General features: G+C 43.5%; 1 protein-coding gene across 1 annotated transcript in view; it reads left to right on the top strand.

Annotated features, from left to right (window-relative positions):
* The window catches only part of ANO6 (anoctamin 6), a gene marked incomplete at its 5' end in the record, with an annotated part of 36,241 nt that extends 29,099 nt beyond the window's left edge, over nt 1-7,142 (top strand). The window contains 3 exons of the mRNA XM_009698694.1: nt 5,226-5,425; nt 5,893-5,998; nt 6,936-7,142. Coding sequence (XP_009696996.1) covers nt 5,226-5,425; nt 5,893-5,998; nt 6,936-7,142 — 513 coding nt within the window. The remainder of the gene's footprint in view (nt 1-5,225; nt 5,426-5,892; nt 5,999-6,935) is intronic.
* Nucleotides 7,143-14,073: the final 6,931 nt, after the last annotated feature.

Genomic DNA, 14,073 nt, shown 5'->3' with positions numbered 1-14,073 from the left:
TTATTTCATTGTTTATTCTTAAACAGCAGTTAATATGTATTATCTTTCAAGAAATTCTTACTACTGGCCTTTCTTAAAAGAGGAGTGACCACTGGTTTCCTCTGCGGGGACAGTAACACCACAGACTGTTCATGGTTAATAGCCTTTTTTGACAAGGCCACCATTTTCTGCTGTTATCATTGAGATCAGCGGTTCCTTCCGACACACTGAAAAGTATTCACTTCCCCCGGGCCTCATCCTTGCAGTACCAGTACCTTACTGTGCTCAGGATGAGTTTCTGGAGAAAGCAGTTGAGTCTGAAGACAAGAGTTCATCTTAGCCCAAGCTTTCAGAGGAGGCTCTGCCTGTTTGGAGAATGGTGGACTTTGGATAAGGGGAGGGAGACGGAGCTGAGCACTCTACTAAAGATACTAACTCAATAGGTAGGGGACTTATTTCAAGAAAAAGGGCAATTCAAATTTAAATAGGGACATGAACTTATAGTCTTGTATCTCAGGCACCTTCTAGAGCCATTAGGTGCTTGCTGGTCTGGGGTCTCAACCCCAGGGGTTCTCCTTTACAGAAATAATATGGGGATAGGTATGTGCACCTTCTTTTCCCATGCCCGGATGAGAGTCCCTGTATATTCCTCTCTCTTTTTTCCCCCAACTTCAAGGATGAGGCTATTTTTGAAGAACGGATAGATGAGTTTCCATGACTTGCCTGCCTATTGGGTTATCATCTTCTTCATAGCTTGTTTTCATTATTTTGGGGCTGGGGGTGGTACCATATAGAAAGAGGAGTCCAGAGTGGATTTCAGTGATTAGGAAAATTTTATATGTCAGCCTCAGCTACTAGATGTATTTTCAGGTAGTCAAAGGCCTCCCAAAATGGCTATTATTCTTGTTTGGAACTTTATTTCACACTATAGCAATTCAACAGGTGTGGTAAACATAGCTAGGATGTAGAAAGGAGACTCAGGAGGACATAAAGGCAGAGAATTAAGCACAGAGAAATGTCAGAAGAGAAAAGGGAACCTGAGGATGGAAAATTTACAAGAGGATCTGAGTGACAACAAGCTGGAGCATATGCTCCATCTGTTTTGCACTGCTCTGCTGAGGCAAGCCAAACAAATCCAGCTGTTCCATAGGCATGCGAACATCCAAGGCCTACCAGTAAATCTGGTGTTAAAATAATAAATTAAAAAAAACAATGCAACTTTGGTAACACATGTTCACGTTGTTAGAAATGTCAGGCCGCACCAGAGATACTTTAGGGCTCTTTTGGTTTAGTGCTTGTGCAAAAAATTGTTAATGATAACTCTTCCAGCAAATTATGCAAATCCCAGCAGATAACACAAATTCACAGATGAAGCGTAGCTTCATCTAGCACAGCTAGAAGTAGAGGCAACATTATTTGTGCATCAATATCCTCTCTTGAACTATGCTGCTAGAAAACTTATAAAAGGCAAAAAAGTTTTGTGCTCCCTGCAAGAAAAACAAGTATGTTATGCTATTGGATAAGCTAACCGTCCCTCCTAGTCAATCCAGCTGGATCCTGTAATACCACTATGAAATAAAAAGGTTGATGTACACCTTAAGATTACTTTAAAATATTGTTACAAGTACCTTAGTCAGAGTCCTTATGATACTCAGGGCAGAGTTAAAGTGGCTTTGGTGACTTTATGGTGACTCAGACGTGTAGGCTTCTGTTAGAGAGGTGTTCATGCCCTGCTTTCTGCAGACAAATGACCCAGCAATAGGTGTCTGTTGCTATCCGATCACAGCCCACCTGAGGCTAATCTGAGCTTTGCAACTCCTTCACTCCAAATTCCTTCTTACGTGCTACACCCCTCGCGCCGCCGCTGAAAACACGGAGTCCTCGGCGTGCAAAGTGTATTTACAGCTCAGTGCTGCTCTCTGTCCTCCTTGGCAGGCACTCAGTCCCAATGTTCCTGTGAGTGTTAGCTGCAGGCGTGGGTTTTAGCGTTCCCCTTTTTTGGAGGTCTGACATGTTAGATAGCATTGACGTCAGTGTGACGGTGCTGCGTCGGCCGCTGACATCGTGGGGCTGTTGGCGTGCAAGGGGCACAGCAGCAGAGTCTGCCGTGATCAAAAGGCCCTGCTGCAGGTGTTGTAGGGACCTCAGACACCAGTATTTCTTGCTAATGAAGCGTGGGCTATAAAGCCATGTACTAGAGCAAATGCTAGAAGCGGTTTTCTTCCTTGAAGTATGTTTTTTTCTTGTTGGACATCCAGGATCTAGTATAGGTCACCAGTCTTTCTTTTATCATCCCTGCCTCGATTTTTCCTTAGGACACAGAAACTGTTTCTTCTCTTCTGTGCGACACGTTACAGCTGATTAGCCTTGGGTAGTGTATCGTCCTCTCCTTCGTGCATTACCTTCGCAACACCTGCTGGTAACTTGCAAGCAACTTTTGCGCAAAACTATCAGTTTTGAGACTCGCTGCTCAGGCACCAGACTTGCTATTGCATGATACCAAAGCATCTGTTGTTGATTTGAAGACTGGTTTTAATTAGTTATGGTATAAATGGAAAACCGTGTGCAGCAAAGCTTGGGAAGCAGAGAATGTGCTATTTGTTTGTAGTGCTCCAGTGCAACACTCTGAAATGCAGCTCATCATTCAGGAGGGAAAAAAGGTTTTCCTTTGAGAGGACACCGTAGGATTAGCTTTTGTATTTCTGTCCTTGCCGCTCTCTGAAGCACATCTGGAAATTATTCTGAGAGACGGCGGAGAGTGAGACAGGGTTCAGATTTAGGATGATGAGAGACCTGGGGCCTTGCAAAAAAATTCAGTAAGAGCAAACATTAAGTTGTGTAAAGACCATCTTCCAGCATCTCTCTAAATGATACAAAGAAGCCGCATCAAACTCGTTTGGTCCAAAGGGAGAAGGGATTTTTTTGCCTTACTGTTCAGTTGCTGTTCGTTCATTTATGGTCTGACTGGATGAGCTAATGAACAGAAAGGAATTATATTTAACTAAAACTTTCTATGCTTGTACTTCAGTTAAAAACAGAGTAATTTAGGAGTGCGGTCTTCTCCCTATAACTGCAAGACACAGTAATATAGATTTCTTGTCAGCCAAAAACACCTACTCTGCATGTAAATATAAACAACACATAATTTTCACTTCGTTTCACATTGGCACGTAATGCTTAAAAACAGTTTTTAAAAGTGCATGCCAACTACATTTGATTTAAGCCAGAGTACAGTACAAAAAAGAAATCTTATCCTTGAAAATGTTAAATGAGTTTATTTTAGTCTTAGGACGCCTCCCTTTTCTTTCTTATCAGCCAAATTAACTTTCTCTCAACTGAACTCAATTGTAACAATATTCTGGAGAACCAAATATAGATCTTGGACCACAGTCTCACAAGTATTGTTTCTGCACCTTTTGTCTTAGCTTCTCAGGTACTTCAAAGCACGCCAACTCGGAAGGTAAGACGCGAGGATGGCGTTCATCATTTGGCAGCGGTGCTCCCTGAAGTGGGGTGGGTCTCGCACCCTTCTCCACTCCCTGCCCTTTCCCTCCCCTGTCTTTTCGCCTTGTTGCTGTCTCCTGTGTTGTGCTGGCACCAGCGCGGTGACAGACACAGGGTGACCCAGACGCGGGGATGGATCCGGCGGGGACTCCCGGCCAGGTCAGGGCCAGGAGCGGATCGGCTGCAGGAGCCCCTGAGCCGGCACAGGGCAGAGGCAGGAGGGACGGTGGTTGTTTTAGCTAGCACTGCCACCAAAGCGTGGTTTGAGGAACTGTAGAAGAGTTGTCCGCAGATTTTTTCACCCTTTCTCCTCTCTCCCCTTCCCTTTTTCTACGCCCGTTAACAAATACCTCCTCAGGTTGGGGCTGTCTTGCTGGGAATGCTGCAAGAAGGTGGACAGGCTTTGCCTCATCTGATGGAAACAAGGAAACACGGACTGCATGAATTGCAGACTGGCATGAAGGGGAATAAAGTACAGATATTAACCACCTCTTATGCTCCTCTGTTGCCCATTAGTGCTTAACTTCTCCCCTTCCTCTGTCCCAGGGTTTTCCTATGGCTTTTTTCTGCCCCTTTTATGCATCGCTGCCTAAACCTTCCTCCCCCTGATCCCGTTAGATCCCTGCTTCACACCTTTCTCCTCCGTCTCTCTGCCCTGGTTCTTTCCATCCGTGTTGTCAAGTGTTTTTTCCCCTGTCGTGGAACAAAATACTTCCCTTTCAGCCCTGGCATGCAGCTCATCACCCCTTCCTAGGCGCTGGGCACCAGAGACGCTTGTCGTCATGAGTTGGCCGGGCAGCCTCTTGCTAGGCACTCAGCTGCAGGTCTTGCCAGTGGAAAGTCTTCCTCACAGGGAAACCTTTTGAATTTGCAATAGCAGAGGAGGAGATTGGATTACACATAGTTAACGTGTTCTCCAAAATAGGATGTTTTGGGAAGTTCATGAGTTTAGAAAAGATGTCCCACAACAAACCCACGGATCCAATTTCCTACCCAGTTTGTGACCGGCAGACTGACTAGGACAAGGACTCTCTTGGGAGCAAGATAAAAACAAATGGTCACGTCATAAGTAAAACAGCACTATGCAGCTGCTACTAAAAAAATTATCTTGGCACCAGGAGCAGTTTCCACATGTACTGACACTGAAACTTAGGAGGCAACAACTGCCAAGATGAATTTGGGCTGGCTAGCACCTCAGAAAGAGTGGGATGTTTCTAGGGTCAGAGAAGGATTAGCTATATATATCATTTATTTAATTCCTTTACTCAAACCTCAGGGTTCCTGGTGAAATTTAATTTTCTATTACTGAAGGACTCTCCCATTGTTTCCATGAGTTTCATCAGGCAGGATTTCTTTAAGCATCTCGTAAGTACACCTGATAGCAAGTGTGTTTGCTGAAGGTTACCTTAGAGCACTTTAAGATGAGTTTGGCTGCTGACCTCCACTGCGTGCTCACGAGGAAAAAAGTGCATTATAATAGTATAACTTTTTTAAGGCATCCAGCAGAGCTAGCGTAATTTAAAAACCATACAGAGCGCTCATTCCAGAAAGAGACTGTTTTATGCCCATGAGTGACTACATGCTCATTTACAGAAGGAACCACTGACTAGAAAAGCACGTATTTTCTATTTTTAGCTCATACTGTAACTTTTGAGGTACTAAGTATATGAGAAAGCCATGCATATTAAGGCTTATTTCTTAAACGCTGCTCTGCTTTTTTGTCTTCTTTTCCTGAAATGCAGGCTATGATCATTGCTTTTACATCTGACATGATTCCTCGTCTGGTTTATTACTGGTCCTTTTCGGTCCCTCCTTACGGGAGTCACAGCAGTCACACGATGAAAGGGTATATAAACAGTACACTTTCTGTCTTCAACATATCAGACTTCAAGAATGCAAGCAAGCCATTTTCCCCTTGGTATGGGAACCAAATGACGTGCAGGCAAGTGTCAAATAAGCATCCTTTTCCAATTACCAAAATAAATGGAATGTTTTAATAGCTAAATCGTCTAATTCAGTTAACAATATCCAGTAAGAAATGTTAAAACACAGTAAAAGCCAGTGTTTTTTGAGTGGCAGAACTGAGTGGAAGTATTCCCCCATAAGTTCATGCTACTCAGAAAATTCTGACTTTATTTTGGTTTTCTCATAATTGATAGTCTTCCCAAAAAGCACTTTAAAAGTTTTATAAGTAATTCTTAATACAGTGGCAAAAAAAAAAAAAAAGAAGACATTTCAGCCAAATACAGCTTCTTCCGCAGAGGTGATTTTAGGCGTCACTGCGGTTGGGTGCAGCTGAGTGCTCCCGGCTGCAGAGAGCAGGGCCATGCCTTGCTCCATCCTCTGACCACAGGGCCATACTGCAGAGGTGCCCGAGATGAGTTCCTGACTTCCCGACGTTGCTTTCAGGTACCGGGATTTCCGCTACCCTCCTGGGCACCAGCACCAATATGAACATAACATATACTACTGGCACGTCATTGCAGCCAAGCTGGCTTTCATCATTGTCATGGAGGTAAGGGTACAGGGTTTTGAGCTTTACTTGTTTAAACTTCTCTTCGCTCCATGCAGAAAAACCTTCAAAGACATTTCTGTCCAGGCACAGCTATCAGAGTTGGTGATGTGTGCTAGCATGGGCAAGAGCTTGGGAGATGTAAATTAGGTGTAGCACCATTAGAAAAAGAAGTCTCTGAAGTCATGACATCAGCTGAGGATTGCCCCAGCTGTTTGCAGTTTCTTTTTTTGAGAACTGTAAAATTATATTTAGTATCAGAAATAGAAGGGACAGCCACACCAAAAATATTTTTACCTGTACTTAGAGGAGGTTTGCATACAGGCTTATGAATACATGTACACAACACGTGTGCACGAGTGGAGCAAAGTCTATAAAGACGGTCACTGCAAGAGGTGAGTCTCTAGATGAGCATCAAAAAGCAATTGCTCCTTCCTCTGCAGCTACAATCTGGGCTTGCAAAAGATGGGAGTCAGTCTAAGATGAAGGGAGAGGAATATTAGGTATTATTTCATGATAAAATGTACTTAGGACCTGATTCAGGGACTACTGAAGTCATCAGAAACATGCAACTGGTTAGATCAGAGTTCCCGTAGCAGAGAGAAGTCCATTGTCCCAGAGCCATGTGAACAAACCTAAATCAATTTTGAATTAAATAACCAGTGTTTCCACACAGGGGGGAAGCACAGGGTACCAGAGTTCCTCCAAATGCGGCAGAGAAGTCCTTGTTAAAATCAGGATTAGAAAATCAGAAATTCTTGTTTATCAGACAGTTATTCTATTCATTAGTCATGTCTGCTTTTTAAAACACTGTTCCACCACGATAGATACTGGCACAGAACCAGCTCAGAGTCTTAAGAGATAATGTGACATTTCATTTATAATAATAATAATGTCCTGTTCAGCCTGACTGACATTTTTTCATTTTGACCTTCCCCAGCATGTCATATACTTCGTGAAGTTTATTATTTCGTACGTAATTCCGGATGTATCACAAAAGACCAAGAGCATGGTCAAACGAGAGAAGTACCTAACACAGAAACTCTTGCATGAGAATGATCTCAAAGTTGTGAAAAAAAACATGGGGAAAATAGCCGACAAAATTATCAAAGGAGTAGACAGCACTTTCCGACCTAAAGCTGAATAAGTACTTTTTTATATGGAATAACAGTATTTAGCCAAGTAATACCTACCCAGATATTACCAGTAGCTAATCAAATGCTTTGGATGAATTTCCTTTACTAAACATTGTTTCTTGCAGCTGTTACCTGCTCATCTACCTGTTTCCTTTGGACAAATGCAACCACTGCGACTCGGATAAGAGTTACCAATTTTTTTAACAGCTTTGGTAGGACATATTTTTTTAACATGCAAAGATAAAAATTATCATCTTAAGACAATGCAGATTAATTCTCAAATACATAGAGTGCTTTCCACTTTATTTAGGCATCGGCTTTTACATCTCTTGTTTAACTTGAATAAAACGTTAAGAACAAGAATGATTTGTTATAAGAATACCATCACAGCTTCTGAAGGGGTTTTGATGACTTGCTAATGCAACCCCCAACTATAAAATGAAGAGGGAAAGCCAAAACATGAAGGAAAGAGAAGGAAAATACAATGCAAAATCACGTTGTTAAGCCATTGGAATTGATGTACTAAGCGCTGTTGTGTGCTACACTGAATTAGCTATGCATACTGAGACTTAAATGGATAACAAGATATTTCAATTAATCATGGACTTGGATCACAAGAAGCAGCAGGACGGTGAGCCCATCCTGTTCATCAATCTCTGTGTAAACAAGAGAATTGCCTTTGAAATCAATGCATACAAACTGACTTTACAGCACTCGGAGTGAGTAGAAAACTCAGGCATTTTATCTTTCCCCAGTCAATGTACTTTCATTAGTTCACTTGCCCATTCTGCTCTGAATGACCATAGCCTGGAAGGTCTCCTACCTGTAACAGTAATGAGTGTTAAAAGTCTTTTCACATACTGAATCAATGTTTGTGTAGGGCTGTCTTTTGCATTTCACCCACACCAGAGGCACCGTGCTCTTCCCAGGTAGATTTGGACACAGGAAGAATGTGCAGCTGGACCTGTTATGATACAACATTGCGTGACAAAGTGAATTCTGACAAGACTATGAATCTATTGAAACTGGAGATCGCAGTAAACCGTTTAAAATGCCCTAACCATGTTAGGAAGCTTTAAATAACTAGGAAGGATGTTAGAGGTGTGGATGCACGTGCTAGAGCCATCAGTCATCTTCAAATTAGGCTGCAGACCTGCCTGGCTATTTTGGCTCCAGTTGCAAACTGGGCGTTAGGGAATTACAGATGAAACATGTATGTGTAGAGCTCCACTTTGTGTCTGCAGCAGTGATGTTCCAGATTATTAACTTGCCTTCTCTTTTCATGGTTTTAGTGGACCACTTTCTACAAAGTCTGAAAACCAAAATTTTGTTAACAAAGCAAAACTATGCCTGTACTTTGTAAACTAGATGATTACTGTTGCGTTTGTAGTTTTGTACTCGTCTTAAATGTAATAGATACGCAGAATTTTTAGGCAGATTGTTCATATAGCTTTTTACATATTAAGAAGTCATTTGCAGAAACTGAGTAGCATTTATAAGATGTGTTTTATCCCATTAATAATCAGAAGGAATCAAATGTCTGAATTTTGTAGCAAAACTTCCAAATACTGACTGCTGTGTACCTCAAGCCCATCCTTTGAAACATCAACATTTAAACCAGGAGAGGCAGCACAGGAGGGGAGTCCTTTCAGCAGTTGTGATACACAAGCTTTCACTCAGCAAGACTTTGCACGATTGCATGGAAGAACATGAGAGGAAAGCTTGGTTCAAAAGCCAACGAAAGATGAAAGAAAGAAACGCACAGGTTCCAGAGAACCACTTGCATTTCTGTCATTGAAGGACTGAAGCTTACTTATTATAATGCCCAGAAAATTTTGTGTAGCCACCACAAAAAGACACAGGACAGAAAACCAAGGTCGACTGTAACGATAAATGACAGTCAACCAGAGCAGCGATGGAACCGCTGCTTATTTGCCTGGGGAATTCTACCCTTTGCCATTTGTTTTGGTCTCGTCAGAACCGTGACAAGTGTTTAATTTACCAGGAAGCAGATATAAATTGGGCAGATGGACAAACACTCAGAAGTTTCTAAACAAGACAGAATTTCTCATCAAAATATATCACCTCAATTCTGGTTTGAACTTTTCCCCAGATCACAGGATGGTTGCGGTTGGCAGGGACCTCTGTCGATCATCTGGTCCAACCACCCTGCTCAAGCAGGGCCACTCAGAGCCGGTTGCCCAGGACTGTGTCCAGGCAATTTTTCAGTATCTCCAAGGATGGAGACTCCACAGCCTCCCTGGGCATCCTGTGCCGGTGCTCGGTCACCCTCACAGTGAAAAAATGTTTCCTGATGTTCAGAGGGACCCTCCTGGGTTTCTGTTTGTGCCCATGGCCTCTGGTCCTGTCACTGCATAGTATACCAGGCTTCTGTTTAAAACAGTTTTGTCCAAAAAAACTTTCATGGAACAATTTTAGTGAAGTACTCAGGATTTCCCTGTGCAAAATGAGTTTGGTTAGAAAGGCCAGTCAGCTCCTTTCAGACTTGGAGCTTTTAATTTTAACTTTGAGCTGGCCCTTCCCTGTCTGCAGTTGGGTTCAGCTGAGAGATGCCATTTTCATCCCCATTTTCATCCCCATTTTCATACCCCCTCAGCTGTCACAGCACCTCTGAGCCTTAAACACCTTCCCAGGGGTGGTCTTGGAGGGCTGGGGCAGGCAAGGAGGCATCCTGTGATAAAGGAAAAAAAAATGCAGCACGAAATGGACCATTTCAGGTAATTATTTGGTCTTAAGGAAGCATTTATTGCCCTCTGAGAGGTAAAGAGAGTAGGAAACAAAGGAATTGAGTGCCTTGCCTGGGGTCACGCTGGGAGCAGTGGCAGAGCTTAAGGCTGATTTTTGGGAGTGCCTGGCCTTCTGCTCCTGGTCTGGTTCCTGGGGCCTCTCTCCGTTCCCCTTTCTGCATCAGATGGCAGCATTTCCTAAAGGGGAGTTGCCCCTCAGTGTCATCGGGAGTATATAGTCCTGTCTTTAAAATAGTGATTTAAAAAAACACACTACATCAGCCAAGCACATGTATCTATGACTTGCGCACCTCCCCTAATAAAATCCTCATGAGCTTTGGATGTGTTTCTGCATCACATCACCATTTTTGTTCAGATCAAGAGCGTGCTTTTGAAACTAGTCTTCCACTTGTCCCCACTTTCTGGGCTGTGCATCCCATCACAGACTGGTCGCGGGGCGCCTGGACCGGATTCCTCTTGGTTTAAACTGAACCAGAAGGCAGGTTTTGAATATGCACTTAATGGTCTCTGACAGACTCTTAGTCCAGAGAGCGAAAACCAGAGCTAGGCTGAAGAGAGCAGCGAGTCCTGCGTGGGCATCGCTTAGTCCACATCAACTTCTTGCTCTAGCGATTTGGTTCTGAAGGGCCACGCTCCTTGCCAATGTACCTGTGCCGCTTCTGTCAGGAATTCCGTTCCCTTTGCCATTCACAGCACAGCTCTGAATGAGAGAGAAAGAAGAGGAAAACCAACAGAGTGCCCAAGAATTGCATTTTAATAGTTTGATTTAAGGAGTGTGATTTCTGTAGCCTCTACCTCCAAGTGCTGGCATGTGCTCTGCTTGTACGCAGGGAGCTCTGCGGGGGCAGCAGAACAAAATGCTGGGGGGGCAGTTGCCAACATAGGAGTGTTTGTAACTTCTTTTTTTAGGCTAGGTCACTTCAATAATATTTAAAGATCTGCTTGAAGGGAAAATTAACATTTGTTTTAAACTCTGGATCAATTTTACTGTTTTTTACACTTGATATGTAGGCCAGGCTCGTACTTTGTACAGATCTGTTAAAGTCAGGGTGAATTTGGACCAGTGACCGTTTCGTTGCCTTAGCAAGCACCATAAATTACAGACTGTCACCACTGGTTGAGACTCTGTGTATGTTGATAAAATTCAGAATGTAAGAATGTATTTTTTGTATTTTTTCTAAGAATGTTTGCTATTAGTTTCTGAATATGAAAATTTCTTTATATTTATTGCCATTAAATAAAGTCTATTTTAAAATAACAATACATCTGATGTTGATTAGCATTGTGTGTTTTTCCAGGAACAATAATGCTGCTGCCAAATGCTACATTTAAATTATTACGGTATCTTCCCTGTCTTAATTTCCATATTCTTCCTCTTTTTCAATCTTTTTCTATTAAACTGTTACTAGTACTGAAATTTATCTCCTGTTTTTTCTGCATCCTCTAGATGGAAGTCACTCCTTTCAACACCAAGTTGATGACAAGGACCATTATGTTCTCATACAAATAAACAGTTTAGGTCTTTATACCCTTTTGCTCCTGTCGTGATAAACCCTGTGTTATGTTTCAGAGTCATCATTTATTTCCTCATCTGGATGGAGTCTGGGATGCTCCCGCCTCCAGGCAGTCCTCTCCCTCTGCCCCTCCCTGCCAGCCAGCCATCGGTTCTCTTCTGCTTCTGCTCTGACTCTTCCTCTCTACTTTGATGAAATCCTTTTCTAAGACTTAGAGAACAGGAAGGTTAGAGAGTCATTTTAAACAGAGACCTTCTTTACGGTGAGGTCGGTTGGTTTTATTTCCCTTAGGGATTCCCAAGATCTGCTTTCAGAAGCTTTATGACGGTTGCAGGCGCAGAGGTACTACCACTTCCAACCAGCTTTCTGCTGACTACGGTTGGACTTGATGATCTTTGAGGTCTCTTCCAACCATAATGATTCTATGATTCTATGATTCTATGACTAAGGGCTATGCGTCATACAGATGCCACTACCCAAGCTGTTCTGCCACTCTTGCATCGATTTGGCTTTGTTAGCGCGAGAACAAAAGAAACTTCATGATCAAGCATAATAAGAGTTATTATCCTACAAGCAGAAGGATATAGTATCATCGTAGGCCAAATCTATCTGAGGACGGTGTGTTTTTAAACTGACTGATACATTTCAAACCCTGCAAAGAACAGGCTTTAGTATTTTTCTACTTAATACACAAACAGCCAAAGTAGCGTATTCGCTGGTGGTGACTGATGTTTAAATCCTTTCTGTCCCAGCACAGAGGAATTGTGCTTATTTTGGATAGCCAGTATGTGCGAGATGAAAGCAAGGTGGTACACCCCACCTCGCCACTGCCCCACCCGCGCATCACCAGCGATGTCAGCAAAGGCATCGGCAATTCACACCAAACCCAGATTTTTCTCTGGTGCCCGCCTGTCATTTCCAGTCTACTGAGTAAGGCTGTGTTTCCTATACAGGGGAACAGCGCCGGTGGCTGCAAGCTTTATTTTTATTTGCATTTATATGGACCTCAACCATGGATCAGTAACTGGGACACAAAACACTGCAAAGATATGGATGTACTTAGTCATAAATAACCTCCACATGGCTTGGGGCAATACTTTCCTCATAAGAAAATAATGTATCTTAATAGCCTGATAATAGTCACAAATTCTTTCCAGGAAAGTTGAAGAAAACGTTTTGTATTTACAAGCTGGAAGTGCATCAAAACAAGAGGCTTTTACAGTTGCTTTGTACAATTTTTACTGCATTCTCTGATACAACTATCCTGTAAAAGCAATGCTAATCGCTGGGATTAAAGTTACAGTTTATCAGTCAGCAATGATGCAAAGAAATTAAATCACTTCTCTTGCTTTTACAACGGATTCTCAATTCTCTGGTTATTCCAGGCAGCCCTAGCAGAGGGTATCGACGTGCACATGTGAACACGAATCCTCTGTCCTCTTTCAAACACACACACACACATGCCCGCACTGATGGATGCTCTGCCAGCTATAAAGAACGTAACTCCCAGCCTGCCTCACTCTGCAAAATGCTCTTTTCCAGTAAAGAAAAAAGTCTTCCATCAGTTGTATCAAGATATATTATTCTCTATAAATATGTAGGCTATGGTAATCTCCTAACTGCTGTAAAGAAAAAAAAAGAAGAAAAAGCCTGCAACACAGATCACGGAGAAAATCCCACTGCGTTCCATGGTTCAGCGAGCACAGGCCAGGACACCAAAAAGTCACCGCTAGCATATGATGAGAGAATTTGTAGGGGTTAAAAAAAAAAAAGAAGAAACTCAAATTGTGCAACACAAGGGAAATTACAGCCAACTCTGATAGCATTAACACAGTATCAGGGATTATTTTTTTTTTTTTAGATATTCATGTGGTATCCATGTAAGCCTCTCATCGTTTCTCACCTTCTGGGTGGACATCCCACAACAAGTGGCTGAATGAGCGGTGCTGGGAGCCACAGCCACCGGCGGCTATCGCCTTCCCTCCCCGGTCTCTGGGATCCCCTTTGCTCCCCTGTTACAGCCCTATTGTGCTTATTCATGCAGTCATTTTCTAAACGGGGCTGGCTGCTCACAGTCAGCAGTTACACGTAAGCCTCTGTGGCAAGGGCACTGCAGGACCTTCGCTTGGCAGGGCCTGGCAAGCCCGTGGAAATAGTGACCGATCCCCCCAGCCCAGCATTCAGCCCTGAACATCCATCCCCTCCATGAGGGTCGATGGTGTTTGTCGCGTTCTTGGGTTCTCCAGAGCTGAGAGCAACCCAGCTACCAAGAGGTGAGACGGGCTAAAGTTACTCATCCCGTGAAAATATTTTGGTGGTCATGCCAGCATAAGCAGGCAGGGGCTCTGCCTCCTCCCAGCCACCCCGGGGCTGCCCCGTGCCAACCCCTCTGCTTCGGCAGCTGCACGCCAGGCAGGGGAGTGCGGCCCACGGGTGGGGTGGCTGGCGTGGGTGGCTGTGGGCACGTGGGTGGCTGTGGACACATGGGTGGTTGTGGACACGTGGGTGGCTGTGGGCACGTGGATGGTTGTGCTGGCGTGGGTGACTGTGGAGATGTGGATGGCTGTGGGCACGTGGGTTGCTGTGGACATGTGGGTCGCTGTGGCCATGTGGGTGGCTGTGGGCACATGGGTGGTTGTGGACACGGGTGGCTGTGGACA

The sequence above is a fragment of the Cariama cristata genome, unplaced genomic scaffold, assembly GCF_000690535.1.
Source record: "Cariama cristata isolate BGI_N322 unplaced genomic scaffold, ASM69053v1 scaffold17654, whole genome shotgun sequence".
NCBI classification, from domain to species: Eukaryota; Metazoa; Chordata; class Aves; order Cariamiformes; family Cariamidae; genus Cariama; species Cariama cristata.
Note: the sequence above shows the minus strand (reverse complement) of the source record. Positions and strands in the feature narration are given on the sequence as shown.